General features: G+C 38.9%; 1 protein-coding gene across 6 annotated transcripts in view; it reads right to left on the bottom strand.

Moving 5' to 3' along the window:
• The window catches only part of LOC136866135 (gastrula zinc finger protein XlCGF58.1), a 154,901-nt gene that overhangs the window by 121,726 nt on the left and 12,312 nt on the right, over nucleotides 1-20,863 (bottom strand). For 4 of the 6 annotated variants that reach the window (XM_067142834.2, XM_067142836.2, XM_068226625.1 and 1 more), the window contains exons 2-4: nucleotides 18,698-18,814; nucleotides 15,419-15,754; nucleotides 2,667-2,772 (exon numbers count right to left, since the gene is read on the bottom strand). In XM_067142834.2, the coding sequence (XP_066998935.2) occupies nucleotides 2,667-2,772; nucleotides 15,419-15,754; nucleotides 18,698-18,814 (559 nt within the window). The remainder of the gene's footprint in view (nucleotides 1-2,666; nucleotides 2,773-15,418; nucleotides 15,755-18,697; nucleotides 18,815-20,863) is intronic. The other 2 variants (XM_067142835.2, XM_067142837.2) reach the window with 2 other exon arrangements.

Below are 20,863 nucleotides of genomic sequence, written 5' to 3'. Positions count from 1 at the left end.
CTTCAGATAGCACACCAGAGAATGATGGAGCCGTGTCATTGGCTAATGGGCTTACAACATTTCGTGTAATGTCAAAGAGTTATAGTGACAGTGCTAATGAAAACAACAGTGATAGTGCTAAAGGAAATGACAGTGAATTAGATGATTCTTGGACTGAATGCATATTCCCGGAAAGTAATGTTGTCCATCCCACCATTTTTATCAAATCACAGGGCCAAAACATGTAGGCCTACCTCAACCTGATGCTTCACCCATAGAATATTTCAAATGGTTCTTTACACTTTAATTCCTGACACTATTAGTTGATTTTGTATGTTGTTCTGATCTTCTGAACTGTTCTGTAGTAACAAATACTGCTACTAGACACAGTTCTCTCAAATGATAACTATTACTCTCCCAAAATACATAAAATATCCAATCGTTGACAGGTTTCACTGTTAGTGTCTTTCTCTCCACATGTTCACTGTTTTTGGAAATTAGTTTATAAATTGGAAAGTAGGCCTACTTTAACAATATAAATTGGTATATATGATCCCAGATAAGAGTTAATATTAAATATCATCATTTAGTCACTTTGGATTAAGTGTAAAATGTGCTAATTAATTTTAAATTATGTTTTTCCCTATTTTTTAATAAAATTAGTAATATTTTTGTGCACATTATTCCACAAAATTTTGTTTATTGAAATGCAAGTCAGATGTTTATGTTCCTTGGAGTATATCAAACTCACATACCAAATTTACCTCCATATCTTTTAAAATTCGACGTAAATAAAAAAATTTATACAGTGATGCAAAATCCATTGAAACATGCTCAGCATTCTATGCATATGATGACCTATTATGGGTCGGCATCCAAAAGGTTAAGATAGCACTTTACATGTATTTTTCGAGAAAATATAAAATGGCACTTTCCAAACCAAATATTATTTGAATTACTTACGTACAATGAACTTAAATGACTTATCTTTTCCTCCTGCTTCTGTAGCAACAAATACTGCTACTAGACACAGTTCTCTCAAATGATTACTATTACTCTCCCAAAATACATAAAATATCCAATCGTTGACATGTCCAGCTGGCTAGGACATGCTGTGTTTGCGTTCACAGCATCGTATCAGCCTCTTGGAAACATCTGGGAAGGTCTCTGGTCTTCTTTGGTCATCATGGGCTTGATTTGTCGGCCCATGTCCCCATAATCCAGGTAGCCTCTGCCTCAGCCTTTCTAGCACATGACGTAGTTGGTTTCTTGCGCAGTTTAAACAGAAATACACATTGACATGGTCATTTTCGTCATCTTATGGATACAAGGCATGCTATGATCTAGTAATATTCTGCGACTACTGCTTCTTATAATGATATCCTATTATGCTTTTGTAGGTTGTCAATATAGCTACTTATGCTTCAAATGGAACATTATATAATTTCCTATGCCTTGCTTCACAAGTTATTACTCTTCTCTAACTCCTTAAGATGATTGCACTCTCTCGTTGGGTACATCGCCTTGTCAGTATCTCGTGATGTAGTAATTACGTAATCTGCCAATCCAAGTGTGCAGTTTTATTCTTCGAAGCTGTCTGAATTCTTTACCGCCGATGTCTCACAGAGTTCTTGTCGACTTCTTTTATTATTTATCTTTAAATTTAAACTTCTTTTTTCACGTTCAGCCTTCTTCTTGGATTGATTTGCGGTAGCGTTCTGCCTGTATGTCCTTAGCGAATCGAATATTCTTTTCAATAATAAATTTTAACAATATTCTGTCGTCTTTCTTTCTCACCCCCTTCTATATTTCATTCCCTTCTTGTACCTGGTGAAAGCATAACTTTTTTTTAAACATTTATGAATATGTTGACGTGTTATTTCCGACGTCCTCGCGGCATAGCGACCATTTTTGCTCAAGACAACTTCACTGCAAACAGTGAAATGGCACATATAGGGTAGATGATATTGTCTTGCAATCAGGAAGACAAGTTTTAATATTAATCCTGAACTACTGTTCTTTGAATCCCATTGATAGTGTGTTGATCCAATTAAAGGGCCATGTGGTTCACTACAACAAAACTTTTACTCCTACAGAAAGAAAACTTTTGCTGGAAGAAATTAAACTAGTGACTCTTAAATGTTCGGATATTTGTGTAAAACACATTATCAAGATGGAAGAAAAGAGAAAATGGGACATGGAACGGTTGGTAGAGGAGGCGACTGAATGTATCATAAACATGAGCAACTCCGATAGTGAAGACAACAACACTATGGAGAGAACTCGATAACCCATCTTTCTTCCAGTGACTAAATTGTGAAACTTACTTTGAAAATTTTAATGATTCATTCTGGTGATTGTATAAATGATGTATTATTTTGATACCATGTTAATTACAGGTTATTCGAACAAGTACGTACATATGTACGTACGTATTATTGGGAATGTATTGTTTTTAATTTTATAGACTGCCTGATGTGAAAATGGGAAACCAAGGAAAACCATATTCAGGACTGCCAACAGTGGGGTTTGAAACCACTATCTCCCGAATATTGGATACTAGCCACACTTTGACTGCAGCTATCGAGCTCGGTTATGCAATTTAAAGCATGCTAAGAAATAATGAGATCCAATATATCTGCCTATACACATTAATTTTCATGTACAAACTCCCAGAATGAACAAACCTGAATGACTTCTGTAGTGGCGAATGATGGCTGACTTACTGGAGAACGGTTTGTCACATGCAGGACAGCAGAAGTTTCCATCATCTAAACGAGCAGGTCTAAATGTCTGTGGGATAAAAATGAAGTAGTAGTAATAATAATAATAATAATAATAATAATAATAATAATAATAATAATAATAATAATAATAATAATAATAATAACAACAACAACAACAAAAACTCAACCGATGATAATGCACATTAAAATTTGAAGTTCAATTTTGAAGATGCAGTTCGTCAATGGGGGCTGCAAGATAAAGTTGTCGCTGTTTGCTCTGACAATGCAAGAAATATCGTTCTATGATTTGGAAAAATGAAGTATGACAATTCTTGGTGTACAGCGCACAATCTACAATTGAGTGTAAATAAAGCGATCAAATATGCTGTTTTCGAAACATGACTTTCAAAGGACAGGAAAATAGCGGCACATTTTAAACACAGGCCTTATCTACAAAATCAGCTTGATAAAAAGAAGAACAAGATCTTGATGCATGTAAATTAAAACAGGACATAACTTAGTTATTCGATAGAATAGCACATACTGTATTTCATGTTCGAGAGGCTTATGAAAGCTAAAGGGAATATTATATGTAAATGTCCTATCGACCCACTCTTCTAACATCAGATCTCTAACAACAACTGAATGGGAGATGATAGAAAAAATTAGTGTGTTCCTTAAGCCATGTTTAGAAATATCAGACCACCTTGGTGGTAGTGTTGTACTGCCTGCAGTAACAAACTTAAAATTTTAAAAGGACTCTTATAGAAGATTTAATGGCTAGGATAAATGATTACTGTAATCTGAATACAGGAAGCTACTGCTCTTGATCATAATATCTTAGATGCACTGCCAAAAAGAAAAGGAAAAAAAAAAGGGGGGGACTAGAATTCCATGTAGAAAAGAATTCAGGAGAGAAACATGGATGGAGTATAAGTTCCAGTAAAACCATTCAGCAAGTAGAGGAAACTGCATTTGGAAACCGACAAAGATGAACAGAATTCTGGTCATGTCATTTCGGTTTCAAGTTCGGCATCACTTGTGATGGAGATTGATATTTACAAGTTATTGGTGGAACAAAAAATGACCTCACAGACCTTTCGCAATCATAGAAAATACAGGGTGTTTCAAAAAGAATATACATATTACAAAGTATTATTTTGATGATATCGATGTTGATTCCCATAGGGAATCTGAAATATTTGTTCCGAATGAGTAAATTTATAAAACCAATATAAATGGTCCGTTATTGGACATTATAAATTTTCCAGCTAACTCATTCCTGGTTGCCAGCGTTTCTCCCCCATGTGCTAGACTGGGCTCATCAGTTGGTACCTAGCACACCTTCAAGAAGCATGCCTAGTGCATACCGTGGAGGCCACTGCGTAGGCTAATTGTAGCCACCGGCAGTGCCAATGCACTATGAGAGACTGTCTCATTACCAAAAATTGATACATGCTTGGCCATCAGATGATATAGATGTTGATTCCCATACAGAATCTGATATATTTGTTCCTAATGAGTAAATTTATAATACCAATACCAACAGGTGTGCTAGGTACCAACTGATGAGCCCAGCCTAGCACACGGGGGCAAAACGCTGGCAACCAGGAATGAGTTAGCTGGAAAATTTATAATGTCCAATAACAGACCATTTATATTGGTATTATAAATTTACTCATTCGGAACAAATATTTCAGATTCCCTATGGGAATCAACATCTATATCATCTGATGGCCAAGCAGGCATCAGATTTTGGTAATGAGACAAAGTCTCTCATAGTGCATTGGCACTGCCGGTAGCCACAATTAGCCTACGCAGTGGCCTCCACGGTTTGCACTAACCATGCATCTTGGTAGGTGTGCTAGGTACCAACTGATGAGCCCAGCCTAGCACATGGGGGCGAAACGCGGACAACCAGGAATGAGTTAGCTGGAAAATTTATAATGTCCAATAACGGACCATTTATATTGGTATTAAGTATTATTTTGTCAAAGTATTGATTGCTCCACCAGAGCTCGGTTATTGGAGGAATGAATACATTGTCTAGTTTATATTCATTGCTGATAGATGTCAGTTGTCTTCTGTTTTCCTTGGTTACTGTCACATGTTTCACTTTGATGAAAAATGGCTACTCCGCAGCAGAAGTAATTTTGAATTCTCGAGTTTGCAAAGTGTGATTCCATGCTTACAGTGCAAAGAAGTTTCAGTTTGAGGTACCAAATTGATCCTCCGAATGGATGGAACATTCTCACAGGGTACTGACAGTTGGTAAACACAGGATGTGTATGTAAAGGAAAGAGTGCTGGCCACCCTCAAGTTTCAGAAAGAAATGTTGCAAGAATTCAAACCCCTTTCCAACGTAGTCCTACAAAATCAACTTGTCGTGCCAGTCGGGAGTTAGAACTGTCTACAACAACAATTTTATGTATTTTGGGACGTAGTTGGTTATGCAGCCATTCAAGTTACAGCTGTCACAGGCTCTGCGTCCTGATGACAAACGCAAACGTGTGGAATTTTGTAACGAGATTCATAATGCTATTGACAATATCACTTTCGCGAAACACATTATGTTTGGTGATGAAGCGATTTTCCATGTTAGTGCGCAGGTAAACAAACGCAATGTTCAAATTTGGGGCCTACAGAACCCAAATGCATACAGTGAACATGTATGAGATTCACCCAAAGTCAATGTGTTTTGTGCGATATCCCACTCATCTGTTTACAGTCCATTCTTCTTTGATGGAAACAAGGTTAATGGTCAGCAGTATCTTGCTATGTTACAAAACTGGTTGTTTCCGAAGCTGCGCAAGGACAACTTTTTTCAACAAGACTGGAGTTGCCAAGTGCGTCAATATCTGAATGAAACTCTACTGAACCGCTGAATTGGTCGTCAAGGAGCTGGCAACTTAGCACTTCTCAGCTGGGCTCCATGGTCATCCGATTTGATGCCCTGTGATTTCCTCCTGTGGGTTTTTTTAAGGACAACATTAATATTCCACCACTACCACAGAACCTAGAAGAGTTGAAGAACCGGATCCGTACTGCCATAACATCAGTGACGAAGGACATGCTTACCCAAGAATGGGAAGAATTTGAGTATATGTGTAATATTGTTCGTGTCGTTGTTGGAGGACATATTGAACATCTGTAATCAGAACTTGAGAGATTCGTAAATAATATGTGTGCCAAGTTTCATAGTTGTACTGTATGTCTTACAGTTTAATAAATATATGTGTTTGAAATACATATATTCTCTTTGAAACACCCTGTATATTCAGTCCAGCTTACAAATCTTGCATGCATAGCAAAAAAATTGCTTTGCATTCCAGCTACTTCAGTTGTGTGTGTGTGTGTGTGTGCGTGCGTGCGTGCGTGCGCGCGCGTGTTTTCAGTGATGCTGGAAATATTGTTACTAAGAGAAGGACGGCACTTAGTTCTGAACATATCAATGTACTGACATGTCTGAAGCCTTGGAACAAAGAGGTGTGACTATAAGTCTGTCAACTTTACAGTTTCAAAATTTTGTACCATTAAATCATCAATATTGAAGTATATTAAAAATATTAACTTAAATGACTTTTTTATTACTGGCATACCTCTAATACAATTGTAATGTATTCTTTATAGCATAATGAATTATAAAAATATATTATGCCAGCTGTTTTTCTCAAACTTATACTGTGTGAACCAGATTAAAATTCAATTAATTGGCTGATTAATCGATTAAAGGCATTCAGATAACTGATCGAAATTTTTAATCGAACGACAGCTCGTTTTAAAAGAAATTTGATTGGCACAACAAGGACTGTAATTGTTAAAACCTTTTCTGGTCAAACAGAACACAGTAAAGGAACTTTTTTTTGACACATATGAAGAGATAATGGGCTACAGAGAACCAGGGAGGAAACTGGATATCGGATGACACTTGGAATCAATTCAAAAGCGAAGAGAGTGCAAGGCACTGTTCAATTCCAGCAGAGCAAGAAATCAGAAAGCAGCAGCAAAAGCCAAATACAAGGAGGCTAACAAGGTTAAGAAGAAAGTGTAGAGAGATAAACAAATATTTACAGACCAACTGGCAACACAAGCAGAAGAAGCAGCAAGAGTCAGTAACAGCAAAAAAGTATATGCCATTACAAGAAAGCTTCCTAGGAGGAACTTTTCTGGGAGAGAAACCAGTCAGCAATGCAAACGGAGTATCCATGACATCTGAGACACAGCAATTGTAATGATAGAGATAGCATTTCATGGAAGTACTCAATAATCTCAGTGAGGAAACAAGAACTGTGTTCGGTCTCGTTTTAGAGTTGCTTACTCATGTTGAACGAGGCCTAGCTCTTCCCACAGTCCACGAAATGTACTTCATTAAGTGCAAAGGGAAGGCCAACATAATGTACATTACATACTTCATTTATTCACAAAACTATTTACACTGTACAAAATATACATTAGGACGCCGTGGTCCATGTTGTAGCGCACAAACACAATACCGTTAACCACCCTCGTCCAAGTCTCGGAACTCACTGACGCCCGTGAGGCGCGTGACTCTGTCCCCCTTCCACTGGGGCTGTAGCAGTCTGATTGTGCTGACCTCTGACGAAAAAAAACACATGGCATTCAACATACCGCCCACCTAATTTATATATATAAATTACAATTTTAAATATTATTAAGAACAATAAAAATTAGCACTCACACTGAAAAAGTCAAATGAAAAAACCAAAGTTTTAGCACATAAGAGATTACACTTTTTCACTAATTACACTTTTTCACTATATACAGTTTCAACCTCTTCTGGGAAGACACAAAGTTTTGCAACTGGGTGTTTGAAGGTCCCCTTGGGAGTGCGAATAGTGGCAACTCGCACCAAGCCGTCAGCATCTGCGTGCGTATCTACCACGATCCCTGTCTGCCACATGAGAAGTAGCAAGTTGTCTTCCTTGAGAAGAACCAGAGTTCCGGGTTGAAGGTTGACCCTTCCTGCTGACCACTTAGTCCGCTGCTGGAGTTGACATAGATAGTCCCTTGACCACCGCTTCCAGAAGTACTGTCTGCAACGCTGAAGTAGTTGCCACCTGGACAGACGAGAACGTGAAACTGTAAGTAAATCTGGCTCTGCAATGGTTGTGAGAGGTTCTCCAATCAGGAAGTGACCGGGAGTCAGGAAAGAATAGTCATCAGGATTATCAGACAATTTGGTTATTGGTCTCGAATTCAGGCATGCCTCAATCTGGACTAACAACGTGGACATTTCTTCAAAAGTCAGTACAAGATTTCCTGCAACCTTCTTCAAATGGGACTTAGTAGACTTTATGCCAGCCTCCCACAGCCCACCAGAATGAGGGGCATGCAGTGGAATAAAATGCCACTGGATTCCACATTGAGATGCGAAGTCATCCACCTTCCTCTGATGTACTTGAGATCTGAAAAGGGTGTGAAGCTCCCGTAGCTCGTTTCTTGCTCCCACGAAGGTACTTCCATTGTCGCTGTAGATATTCTGGCAGATACCCCGACGCGATATAAATCTACGCAGAGCAGCTAGGAACGCATCAGTAGACAGGTCAGAGACAAGTTCAAGATGGATCGCCTTGGTAGCCATGCAGATGAATAGAGCAATATAACATTTTAGCTTTGTTTTGCTCTTACGGGTCCCTTGCTTAATGTAAAGTGGACCCCCATAGTCAACTCCGCAGTTCAAAAATGGTCTGTTGGGTTCTACCCTGTGGTGTGGGAGCTGGCCCATGAGTTGAGTTGATGTACTTGCCCTCAACTTGTAGCAAGGGAGAAACTTGTGTGTTACGTGCCTAATGACAGACTTACCATTAGGTATCCAATATCGTTGTCTAATGGTTGCAAGCAAAAGTTGGGGTCCAGCATGCAGAAGTCGCATGTGCTCACACATTACTAACAACCTGGTCACATGATGATTAGGTGGTAGGATGATGGGATGTTTCTGGCTGTACGGAGCTTGAGATTGTTCCAATCTGCTGCCCACCCTAAGCATCTGGTTTGCATCTACAAAGGGATGAAGAGACTTCAACTTGCTGTCCTTTGCGATCGGTCTGCCAAGTCGCAGATCTTGAAGCTCCTTACCATATTCTCATTCTTGGGCAGTACGAATGATCCTGTGCGATGCCTATTGAAGTTCTACTACAGTCAGACTTCCCACCTGTCTCCTTGAAGCAGCAAGCCTGAGGTTGTTCATGTATCTCAGTATGAAGGCCATGACTCTCACCAGCCGTGACCAAGAAGAAAAGTGTTGGACTAAGTCTTCAAGGAAATGACTGACAACAAGTAAGCAAACAGCTGGTTTCCGTTGCTCTGGTACATCAGTGAATTCGGAAGTTTTCTTCATGTCGCTGACAGGCCAGGTTGACGGTAGCTGGTAGAGCCAGGATGGTCCCGCCCACCATAACAGATTGTCTTGAAGAAGATGTGGTTCAATCCCTCTCGAAATGATGTCAGCTGGATTGTCCTGTGACGTCACATGGTTCCATTGTTCTACAGATGAAAGTAGTTGTATCTCAGACACTCGGTTACCAACAAACGTTTTCCAAGATGCGGGCTCTCCTGCAAGCCAAGCTAGTACTATGGTAGAATCAGTCCAATAGTAGTTTTGTTCAATTTTGAGGTTAAGTGCAGTTTTAAACTTATCCATTAATTTTACAAGGAGTAATGCACCGCATAGTTCAAGTCTAGGGAGGGAAATCTGTTTCAGTGGTGCTACTCTGGATTTGGAGCTTAACAGCACTACTGTTACATTATCCTTGACATCTATACTCGGTAGGTAAACAGATGTTCCAAAGGCCCTTTCTGAAGCATCAGAGAATCCGTGTAACTCATATTGTTTAATCTTTCCGTCTCCCGTCACTCTTCGAGGGATGCGAATGTCGTTGAGTGATGGCAAATATGCATGAAACTGTTCCCAAGTAGTTAATAGCTCAGGAGGCAAACTCTGATCCCAGTCCACTTTCGTCTGCCATAAGTGTTGCAAGAAAATTTTACATTTTATTATTACTGGACCTAAGAGGCCCAAAGGATCAAAAATGGATGAAATGCAGGATAACACACTACGTTTTGTCCAGGTTGTGGTCTTCTGGGTGTGACTGGTAGCTACAAACTGGAAGATGTCCTTTAGAGGATGCCACAGTAGTCCCAAGGCCTTAATGGTACCCTCTTCCTTGTCATCCAGACTCCAGGGCAGTTGTGATTCTTGGTGCTCAAGAGGTATGTGCTCTAAAAGTGTGGGATGGTTAGCACACCATTTACGAAGAGGAAAGCCTGCGCTACTGACTAGTTCGATCAGCTCTTGTTGCAGACTGAGTGCATCTCCAATGGTATCTGCTCCACTCAGAACATCATCAACATAGAAGTCTCTTCGTAATGTCTCCGACGCTCTTGGGTATTGCAGTGCACCATCGTTGGCAAGTTGTACTAGGCATCTCGTGGCTAAAAAAGGCGCTGCTGAGGTACCATAAGTTACGGTGGAAAGTCGATAAATCTGGATAGGTTCATTCGGAGATGAACGCCATACAATGCATTGCAGATCTTGGTCACCAGGATGAACTAGAATTTGCCTGTACAATTTTGTAACATCTGCAGTGAAGGCATACTTATGTGTTCTAAATTTCAAGATGATAGAATACAAGTCTTCTTGCACCGTAGGTCCAACCATCAAGATATCGTTCAGTGAGTAGTTACTAGTAGTTTTAGCAGAGGCGTTGAAGACGACTCTGACCTTAGTGGTAGTGCTGGACTGCTTAATTACAGCATGATGTGGCAGGTAATATGTTGGCTTAGTGGTTTGCGTTGTCACAAGTTCCATGTGATGAAGATCAGCATATTCTGTCAAGAAACTCAACATAGTCCTTCTTCAAGTCTGGTTGGCGATGTAACAGCTGTTCAATTTGACTGAGGCAACGAGTGGCGTATTTAAATGAATCCCCAAGTTCCTCACGGTGTGGTTTAATAGGCAGTCTTACAACATATCTTCCGGTGCTGTCCCTAATACTATTGTTCACAAAGTGTTCTTCGCACTGACTTTCTTCCTTAGAACGCGGGGGAGACATCTTTACTTCCTCTTGTTGCCAAAATTGTTCGACCTGTACGTGCAGTTCATTGCCGCGCACAAGACAAGACATTACTTTTTTGCTGGTAGACTTTAGAGAGTGTGGTGGTATCTTGCCTAATAAGATCCAACCAAATTCAGTGTCCTGTAGTACAGGATGATTTTCTCTCGTGAGTTGACCACGACGCAGTATGTCAAAAAACACAGAAGCCCCCAGTAGTAAATCAACTTCACCTGGTGTACTAAATTGAGGATCCGCCAAGGGAATGTCCTGTGGTAGCTGCCAGTCAGACGTGTCAAGCTGTACTGTAGGGAGCTGACCAGTTATGCGAGGAAGTACAGCACAAACAATAGGGGTAGTGTAGTCTGTGACCCTACATGTAACTTGGATTTGACAAATATGTGATGATTCAGTTGCCTTAGTATCACTAATTCCCCTTATAGGCATTGAGTGCAGACTCAACTCAATCCCTAAGCGATCTGCCAAACGCCTGGACATGAAATGCATTTGAGATGCACTATCAAGTAGAGCTCGGCACTGATGTTCATTCCCACGTTTGTCTGTGACCACTACGAGAGCTGTTGACAATAGAACTTCTACATGAGTATAGTTGCTCTTCACAGCACAGTAGGTTTGCTGCTAAGTCTGGTTGGTTTCTGATGTAGTAGAAGCATTGTAGGATGTACTCTGCTCCTTGTGCAACAGAGTATGATGTCTATTATTGCAGATTCAACAATTTCCTTTAAAGTATGATTAGCACCCAGACAGTTAAAGCAAAGTTTACACTTCTTGGTGAAATCTATTCTATTTCCAACGCTGGCTTCACGAAACTTAGGGCATTTTGTTAGCGTGTGAGAAGCCTTACAAAACTCACAATGAGTTGCTGTTGTGACAAAGGACTTCTTACTGCTCTTATCATCACCATGTTTGGATACGACCTGTTGCTTGTCGCTTTGGTGTTTTTCGGGGTTGATTAGCTCCAGAGTTTGACAACTATTCTCCAAGAAAGCTACTAACTCCTTCAAGCGAGGGAACTTCTTATCTGAGGATTTAACTTCCCACTGTTTTCTTAGACCGAGGCTGATTCGATCTAGCACTAAGCGAGATAACAAAATTTCATGCAGAGGCACATCTATTTCCATTACTTCAATAGCACTCGGGTTGCTCAGCAGTTGATTTAGCAACACTCTTAAATCCTTAGCTGATTCTGTTTTAACTGACGGAAGATCTAGCAGTTGCTTAACGTGTAGGTCTACGATCTATTTGGGGTTATTATATCTCTGAAAGATTAATTCCCAAGCTACCTTGAAATTGCTTTCAGTGACAGGCAAGCTTTCAATTAATTTATGAGGTTCTCCCGATAAGCATGATAGTAGGTAATAGTACCTCTGTATGTCTATTAAGGCATGATTATTAATTACTAGGCTCTGGAAGGTATCTCGAAAATGAATAAATTCAGAAATAATTCCTGTAAATTTTGGCAGTGAAATTGTAGGGAGTCTTATTTCATGCATGCTACTGGTATTTGAAGAACTAGATGTAGCAGGGGAAGTTGCATTCGAATTTGCATTCAACAGAGTTTCCATCTTAGATTCTATTTCTAGGATGAGTTCTTCAGTGGATTCCCTATCTGCATCATGAACTTCTTCGGTATCGCTAATTTCTAACCGGGTTTGAACATCGTTGTATTCCTCCTTACTTGAACATAGCAGCCTTTGCCTAACTCGAATATCATTCAGATTTGAGCCTTCATTAAATGTACTGACAAAGCTAGCTATACGCTTTATACGAGACTTAATAACTGCTCTCTTTTTTATGAGACCTTTTCGCTGGACAGGATCCATGGTGAAGGATAACAAGAAATAATGGATATATTATAAAGGACTGGGAATGCCAGACTACTTACAGATCAGGAGGATGTATCCTTCCACAGCAGGGCTGAAAACCAAAGAGCAATGCGCGGCTGGGCTGCACTCTAGTGGTCACTTCTGGAACTACTGCTACAGATCTGGATTACTACTCCTTGGAATCTCCACCAATTGGGTTGGCAAGACTGTATTCGTCCACGCAAGATGGCGGCAACACACGCTTCAATGTCGAAGTTTAAAATGAATGAGAAATGTATTAGAACTCAGTTAATCACATCACAAGTCACAGTGTTTCATGTAGAAAATGGTTGTGAATCACTTACACGGCACGTTAGTTGAAGTCACTCATTTGTACCTTACTGCGCAGTACTTAGCACGTGGGTGGTTGTAAGTTTGGCGGTAAAACGAACACATTCGTACTTTACACAAATGTAAAATCTTGTAAATAAACTGTAATCACTAATAGGCTTAAATGCGCAGATTATGAGATGTAATATCGTCACTGAATCACATCGGGCATCGGAGGACCAAAATGTTCGGTCTCGTTTTAGAGTTGCTTACTCGTGTTGAACGAGGCCTAGCTCTTCCCACAGTTCACGAAATGTACTTCATTAAGTGCAAAGGGAAGGCCAACATAATGTACATTACATACTTCATTTATTCACAAAACTATTTACACTGTACAAAATATACATTAGGACGCCGTGGTCCATGTTGTAGCGCACAAACACAATACCGTTAACCACCCTCGTCCAAGTCTCGGAACTCACTGACGCCCGTGAGGCGCGTGACTCTGTCCCCCTTCCACTGGGGCTGTAGCAGTCTGATTGTGCTGACCTCTGACGAAAAAAAACACATGGCATTCAACAAACTGAAGAAGGTGAAATCATTTCAGAGGATCTATGTATATTGGTAGAACCACCAACATGACAAGACAAGCAATGAAACAAATGAAGAGTAGCAAAGCACTTGGTGTAGATAACATTATCCCAGAAGTCCTAAAGGTAGATCCAGATTTAACAACAGAAATCATGGAGCCACTTCCAATACTAATATGGAAGAACACCTTCCTGAGGAATGGAAGAAGGGTGTCCTCATCAAGATACCAAAGAAGGGTGACCTCTCAGATTGCAATAACTGGAGGGGAATAACGTTGCTCTCAAATGGGGAAAAAAGTTATGTCAAGAGTCATACTGTACAGAATAAGCAGTGCCTTGATAGGAGACTACATCACGAATAAGCCGGTTTCAGAGGTCGGTCTACTGTGGATGATTAACATAGAGCTAATCACTGAACAATTTGCTGAGTATCAGACATCTTTGTATATACTTTTCATTAATTTTGAAAAGGCCTTTAATTCTGTCAACCGGAGGAAAATGTGGAAGGCTACGGAGGGGTTCGGAGTCCCACAAAAAGATAGTCCGTCGAGCAGAACATGAAGGGAAGCTGTCTAAACCTTTTGCTATAAAATTCATAAGAACACAAGGATGTCTACTGTCACCAATCTTGTTTATCATAACACTGGATTGTATGTTGAGAGAGGCAACAAATAGAAAGCAGGGCATTCAGTGGGATTAAATAACAGATTGGAAGAACTGGATTATGCAGATGATCTCTGTCTTCTTGCAGAATGTTTTTGGGACATGGAAATCAAAACTGAATGACTTAAACATAGAAGATAAAGAAGTAGGCTTAAAGATAAATAACAAAAAGACTAAGAAAATGTGCATAAATCATTGCAACCATTCTAGCTTCACTCTAGATGGAATGGATATAGAAAAGGTAGAGGAATTTTAGTACTTAGAAAGCAAGGTCAGCCAGGATGGAGGTGCTTTTAGAGATATGGTGAGTCATACAAATAAAGCCAAAGGAGCTTTTGCACAGTTACAGCCAATTGGAGATCCCCTCACATTCACATAAAAATGAAGTTAAGAATATTCAACTGAAATGTTAAATCTGTATTACTGAATGGAAGTGAGACCTGGAAAGTGACCCAGGACATTACCGCAAGGTTACAGACTTTTATAAATCGTTGCTTGAGGTACATTATGAGAATGTGGTGGCCAAAGACTATCTTAAACAAAGATCTTTGGAAGGCCACAAGTCAAAGTCCCATACAGCAACAGATAATGAGAAGAAAATGGAGATGGGTTAAACACACCCTGAGAAGACCACAACAAAGTATCACAAGGCAGGCACTGAGCTGGAATCCGTCAGGTAGTCACAGGCAAGGCAGACTGAGGATTACCTGGAAGAGAACCATAGACAGGGAAATAGCTGGAGCCAACGAGACATGGAGAGAGGTGAAAGCATTGGCGGCAGAAAGAACAAGCTGGATAAATTTCGTCGAGGCCCTATGTTCCACCTAGGAATTAAAGGAAATAAGTCAAGTTTCCTGGTCAACCTTCAGACCCTAGAAGTATTTACATTTTTGTCTTCCATAGCCTCACCTCTCATCTATTTACATACTCTCACTTACTTTCCAGAACAAGATCTTATGGTAATTTCCTTGCCTGTTTAATAAACTTCTGAAACCAAATCAAGAACCTAAAGCATAATCACTCCCCTCCTTCACACACTTAAATCAAGATGAATAAGGTAAAACTAGAGATAAAGAGTGATTACTGATATAAGGATATGAAAGATAAGAAGATACATACTTTAGTCTGGTAAGTTGCTTTCTCCAATTTTTCCCTAATCCATCTGATTTATTGCCTGTACTTTTACAATGACCATTTAACCTTGTAATAATATTTACCAGTGATATATTCACCTTATATTTTACAGGATTGCACTGCTGCTTGAGATTCACATTACTTCCTTCATTTGCTGGATCAACATTGTTCGTCATAACAACCATGTGTAGTTCCGACAGCTCTCTTTCAACAGTGCATTTCTCGCTATGAGCAGAAGACCCATCTTTATCAATTCCATCACCATTAGCATCTTCCCAGTTGGAATGACTACCATTATCTTCATTAAGTTCTTCCTTCTTACTATGATAGTCATCAGATTCCCAGCCTGTATTCTGTACAACTTTAAATTCACGTTTTGCATTGGAGATCTTTTCAATGGAATTATGTAAACTATCACACTGGGTAAGTATCACCTGTAATATACAGACTACAATGCAACAAGAACAGAGAAAACTATTTGAGTTTTTATGAATCATTCACACCTTCCTCTCACACAGCCGTATGAGTAAACACTTCCACAAAGATCATTAAATAAAAAATATGTCAATAGTACTCAATTGGTAGGGACCTGAAAAAATTGCATTTGCGATAAATGCAAATTTTTTAATCTTGTATTGAATCCAAGCCTATGGTAATTCTAATGTGGAATAAAATCATTTTTACGCATGTGTGACAAAATGTGAATTGTGATCCAAAATGCAAAATTAGTATGAATATGTGATTTTGGTGCAAATTCTCAAAAATGTGCTATTTTACTGGCAAAAACAACATATTTCGGCAAATTTGTAAGAAATACTCAAAATATGAAGCATAAATCTTTCGACCGTTTCGATCGATGAACAAAGGTAGCCAATCGATTGCTGCTTGCTGACTTTAATCGATATTTACAATGGGAATAGCAAGGGGAATAAGATCTGTATCGATTATTATCGAAATGTAAATCGAGTGTCACTGAAATAATGAGATAGATGCAGCATTGTTTTCCTGTTGTTCAAAATTGAAACTAGTGAAGAGTAGAAAGTCGAGCGATCGTTTAGGTTATGGGACGCACGACAAAAATTGTGCACAAAAGGGCTCAGCAATATGCAAAGGTTGGTTTACATGCCACAGATTCAGCGACAGTGTTTTGCAAGTATTGTAATTGCCGAGTTGGATGGGGAAAAGAGATAGCATTGTGAAAGATGTTAAATCTGAAAAACATGTGGGTAAGTGACACAATAACGAAAGTTCAATCCCTGCTGCTAGTACGTCTCAAAGAAAGCAATCTTCTGTGCTTACACAGTTAGATAGTTGTAAATGACGAAAAATTTCCAGAGATAGCAAATATACCTCTGGAAAAGCTGGAAAGCAAAGAGCTAAGAGCCTGCATTACTAAGTTTTCAAATGAAGAGCTGCCATGTGTGAGAACTCTACGTGAAGTATATTTACCAGGTAAGTTTCGATTTCATTGATCGGGTATGGTTTAGGTATTACGACATCGAAACCACGTGCAAAATTGAAGGATACCGAATTTGAGTGCAATTTTCATATCGAACTATCTTATCCGTACCCAACTGATCCAGTCATTTTAAATTATTTTGTTATAATTTGAGGTCTTTCCTCCTTTCTAGAAGTTGCATCTGACCACCAGAAAAGAACAGCAGAGGCTCTAGTGGAGAAGTACATCAACATACTCTGTGAAGAAACTACAAATAGAATGGGCGCTGTGTTTTTATCATCATATTCCAAGTCCCAGCCGGATCGAAAAGAGAGCTGCACATTGTTTCTGTGAACTATCTTGATGTAGGAAATGCTACAAACTGCTCTCATGCTGTTTTAGAAGATCTGCGCAGTTATAGTGTACCATATGATGCAGTTAAAGTGTTAGTGACAGTGCCCTGTACATGACCCAGTGTTATGAAACATTAAGTGTGGTCATAGGGGATCATTTAACGCATGTACAGTGCTGGGCACATAAGATCAGCTTGGTTGGCAATAGTTGAGTCGCAGTGATGACAGATTTAAATCATGTGGTTGCAATGGTAAAGTCTGTATTTTTGAACACAAGAAAGCGAAAATATAATTACATATTTACAATTCTTAACATCAAAGTATGGTGCTTAAAAGGAAGCAAAGCTTTTTCCTGCACCTATCATAATCCACTGGAATAGCTGGTTTCAGGCTGTCTTCTATTTGAGTGCTTACTTTACTGATGTTGTTACATTTTTCAAGATGTCTGACATGAAAGACATCAACAACTGTGGTGTTAAGTACCTGACTGATCTGAGTGACCGAGAAGTGAATAGGCTTCACGCCCACATGGTTTTTGTCACAAATCATGCAGCTGGATTGGTTGACCTCCTTACTGAACTTGAAGGGTCTCTGTATCCTACCTCTCATCTCCTTTACCCCAAACTGCATAACCTTGACGCCAGTTTTACCTTCATTTGTGAGGGGAATTTTTCTGTGGCAACTAATGATGTTTTGATTAATCTCACTCCTCTACAGCACGTTGCATGTAGAGACACATATGTCAAAGCTGTTCATTCTTCACAGTGCAAGCTAACCACACTGAAAGCTAAAGACCCCAACCACCATAAGCAGTTTGTGTCAATTTCTCAAGCTTTGTATCCAAAAAATATAATTTTGAATAGCACTGATAAATTAGATGATCTTGAGAAATTGTTTGGAGTAACAGATCTCTCACGAAACGATATCTGGTCTAGTTACTGTTCTCTGAAACATGCAATTCAAACCCAGATGAAAGAAAGTGAAAAATGTGACGTCATGCTTGCATTAACTGCAGTTCAGACAGAGTTCAGCATATCTGCTAAATACTGTCTTGAGTTGTTGTGGACCCCAACGAACTATGTAGATAGCACAGTGGTTACAGCACAACACAGTGGTTACAGACAGACGGTGCAATTTGAAAAAAAGCAATGCCGAACTACTGACAATGCTTTCATTTGAACAATGAATTTATATTGTATGTGAACCAAGGACAATAATTGCACTTCATAAACTTGGAATTGTTAAAATGAATAATACCATGAAATTATTTTAACTTTGTAAATAGATGCTAATTTTGGAAAAATAGATGCTAATTTTGAAACAAATAGATGCTAATTTTTCAGGTCCCTATCAATTGGTATGTACGAAGAAATGAAAAACTTTCGGACTTAAATGTGTGAATTTTTTTAATTTACCAAGGAAATCCTCTATTCCACCCTGAGTTTTGTGCATTTCTACAGCTTATTTTCTATGAAAACTATCATCACAATACAAACCCAGGTGACTTAACTATGTTATTTCCTAGATATTAAAGTTTTAATTAAAGTACAAAGGGAAATATATTTTCAAATAGTTTAATATATTACCTTAAGATTCTCCACAAATTTGATAAAAGTCTGCATAAAATCATCTTGTATCTCCAAGGTATAATCCACATTTGAGTATGAAAATGAAAAGGACTCCAAAACGTTAGCATGTTTTAGCTGAAAGAAAGTTTTTAAAATAAATAGAAATCAGCAACAACACAACATATACCATAGTCATCTACTTCAATTGCTGGAATATTTACATTATACAAATTTCATGGTTTCTATACACTGAAAATGATTGGAGGAAACTGAGTATTTGAAACATGAAAAAAATTAAATAGACTAAATGATAGATTCTTGTCATACAGAAGTATGAAGTCTGTATGCAGCAAAAGGTTTACAACGGTGTAAGAGTAACAGATCAGGGTTCTTAAGTACCGTACAGGAGTACCATCAGGGCTGGACAAATCCCAGGCACCCGGTCGACACGGCAACAAAAAGAAAAGAAGTATAAGTGCCTATTTTTTATTGTTTTTTCAATTAGCTTTTACTCTACAAAGGAAATAATACATCATATAATTCCATTATTAGATGGAGTAATCAAATTCAAACGTATTTCAACTCGTTCATTATGTTTTTTGGCACATTTTTAACTTGAACTATGTAAATTACTTTAACACCCCCCCTTTTCACTGAAGATGGCTCAAACGAGTCGAAACATGTTTGAATTTGATTACTCCATCTAATGATGGAATTATATGATGTACTGAATTAGGAGGATACACTTAATTTTTCCTTTGTAAAGTGAAAACCGTCAATACGGAATGATTCCAATATCTTGTAATTAGCTTCTATGTCGCTCCGACACAGATAGGTCTTATGGCGACGATGGGATAGGAAAGGAAGCAGCCACGGTCTTAATTAAGGTACAGCCCCAGCATTTGCCTGGTGTGAAAATGGGAAACCACGGAAAACCATCTTCAGGGCTGCTGACAGTGGGGTTCGAACCCAATGAACGAATCAATGATTTTTTTTTCTCATCAAAATCACGAGCATTGTTGGAGTTTGCTTACTGTCAACAACTTCAGAGATCTGCAATAGAAACAGACTGCATGAATCACCTAATGGCGAACAATATGAATGGCTCAGATCTAGCAGATTTAGAACCAATACAAATTAACAGTGTGTTATAGACATATTACAAGGAGAGAGTAAGAATGAAGCAATGATGATTGTTAAGGTGATAAGATCAAACTGATTAATACTATAGAGGTAAGCAAGTGAATTAAATTTTGATGCCTGGCTCCTAAGAAATTTTGCTGACCCCTAGATTTCTTTATGATTTGTCCAGCCCTGATTACCATGATTCTAAAAGTAGGCTATAACAGCAGAGATTTACATAACATATCAGAAACTTCAGTGGAGAAAGTAACACAAACATTTTGAAGAAAATTGTCATAGGTGAATTATGAATTTGAAGAAAACTAATAGCTAACTAAAATTTTGATCAACGCTAAAGTTAAGAATTTTAAGCAAAAGGCTACTGATCACTAACCACAAGCTATGAAGTATAAAGAAAGCAATCATTAATCATAAACAAATAATTTGAAGAAGATGAATAATCACTAGGTGTAAACAAATCACAAAGAAAAATTCAGTGAACATTTATTGCAAACTGACAAGAACATGGAGGAGCTTGAACTCTGGACAGAAAGGGAAGGTCTCACTGAGGCTGATCCAAGACCCCGAACTGAGCCAGTCTTTACTGAGCACAGGATAGTGACAAGGCTACAATTCCGATAAAAATCTTTGTAAATAAGCATATAGCCTACCACACAGAGCAGAAGAGGAACCAATCCTGAGGTCTCTACACAGCCCAATCACATGTACAGTCACAGGAGTGGTTAGGCCTGAAGAAATCCCTCTCATACAGCATTTTAACTTCAAAAAGGCCACATAGGGGAATTTCTTTAAACTAGATCAGAAGGTGACCAAATTGCAACCACCACCAAGCCACTATGAGGACTTTGTGAAGCTTCTACAGGAGATTTCTCAGAAGCATACCCACCGACCCACCCCCACTTCATTTCTGACCTCAACGTTGATTCCAAGGACCTGCTAAAAAAATACCAAGAAAGTATGAGATGGACCCTATTGTAAATGGCATTATCCAGGCATGTGCAGAACTCATCATGGACAGAAGAAAAGAAAGATGGATGGATT

Source organism: Anabrus simplex, chromosome 3, assembly GCF_040414725.1.
Source record: "Anabrus simplex isolate iqAnaSimp1 chromosome 3, ASM4041472v1, whole genome shotgun sequence".
NCBI lineage: Eukaryota > Metazoa > Arthropoda > Insecta > Orthoptera > Tettigoniidae > Anabrus > Anabrus simplex.
The sequence above is the reverse complement of the archived record's forward strand: the minus strand, read 5'-3'. Positions and strand labels throughout refer to the sequence as shown.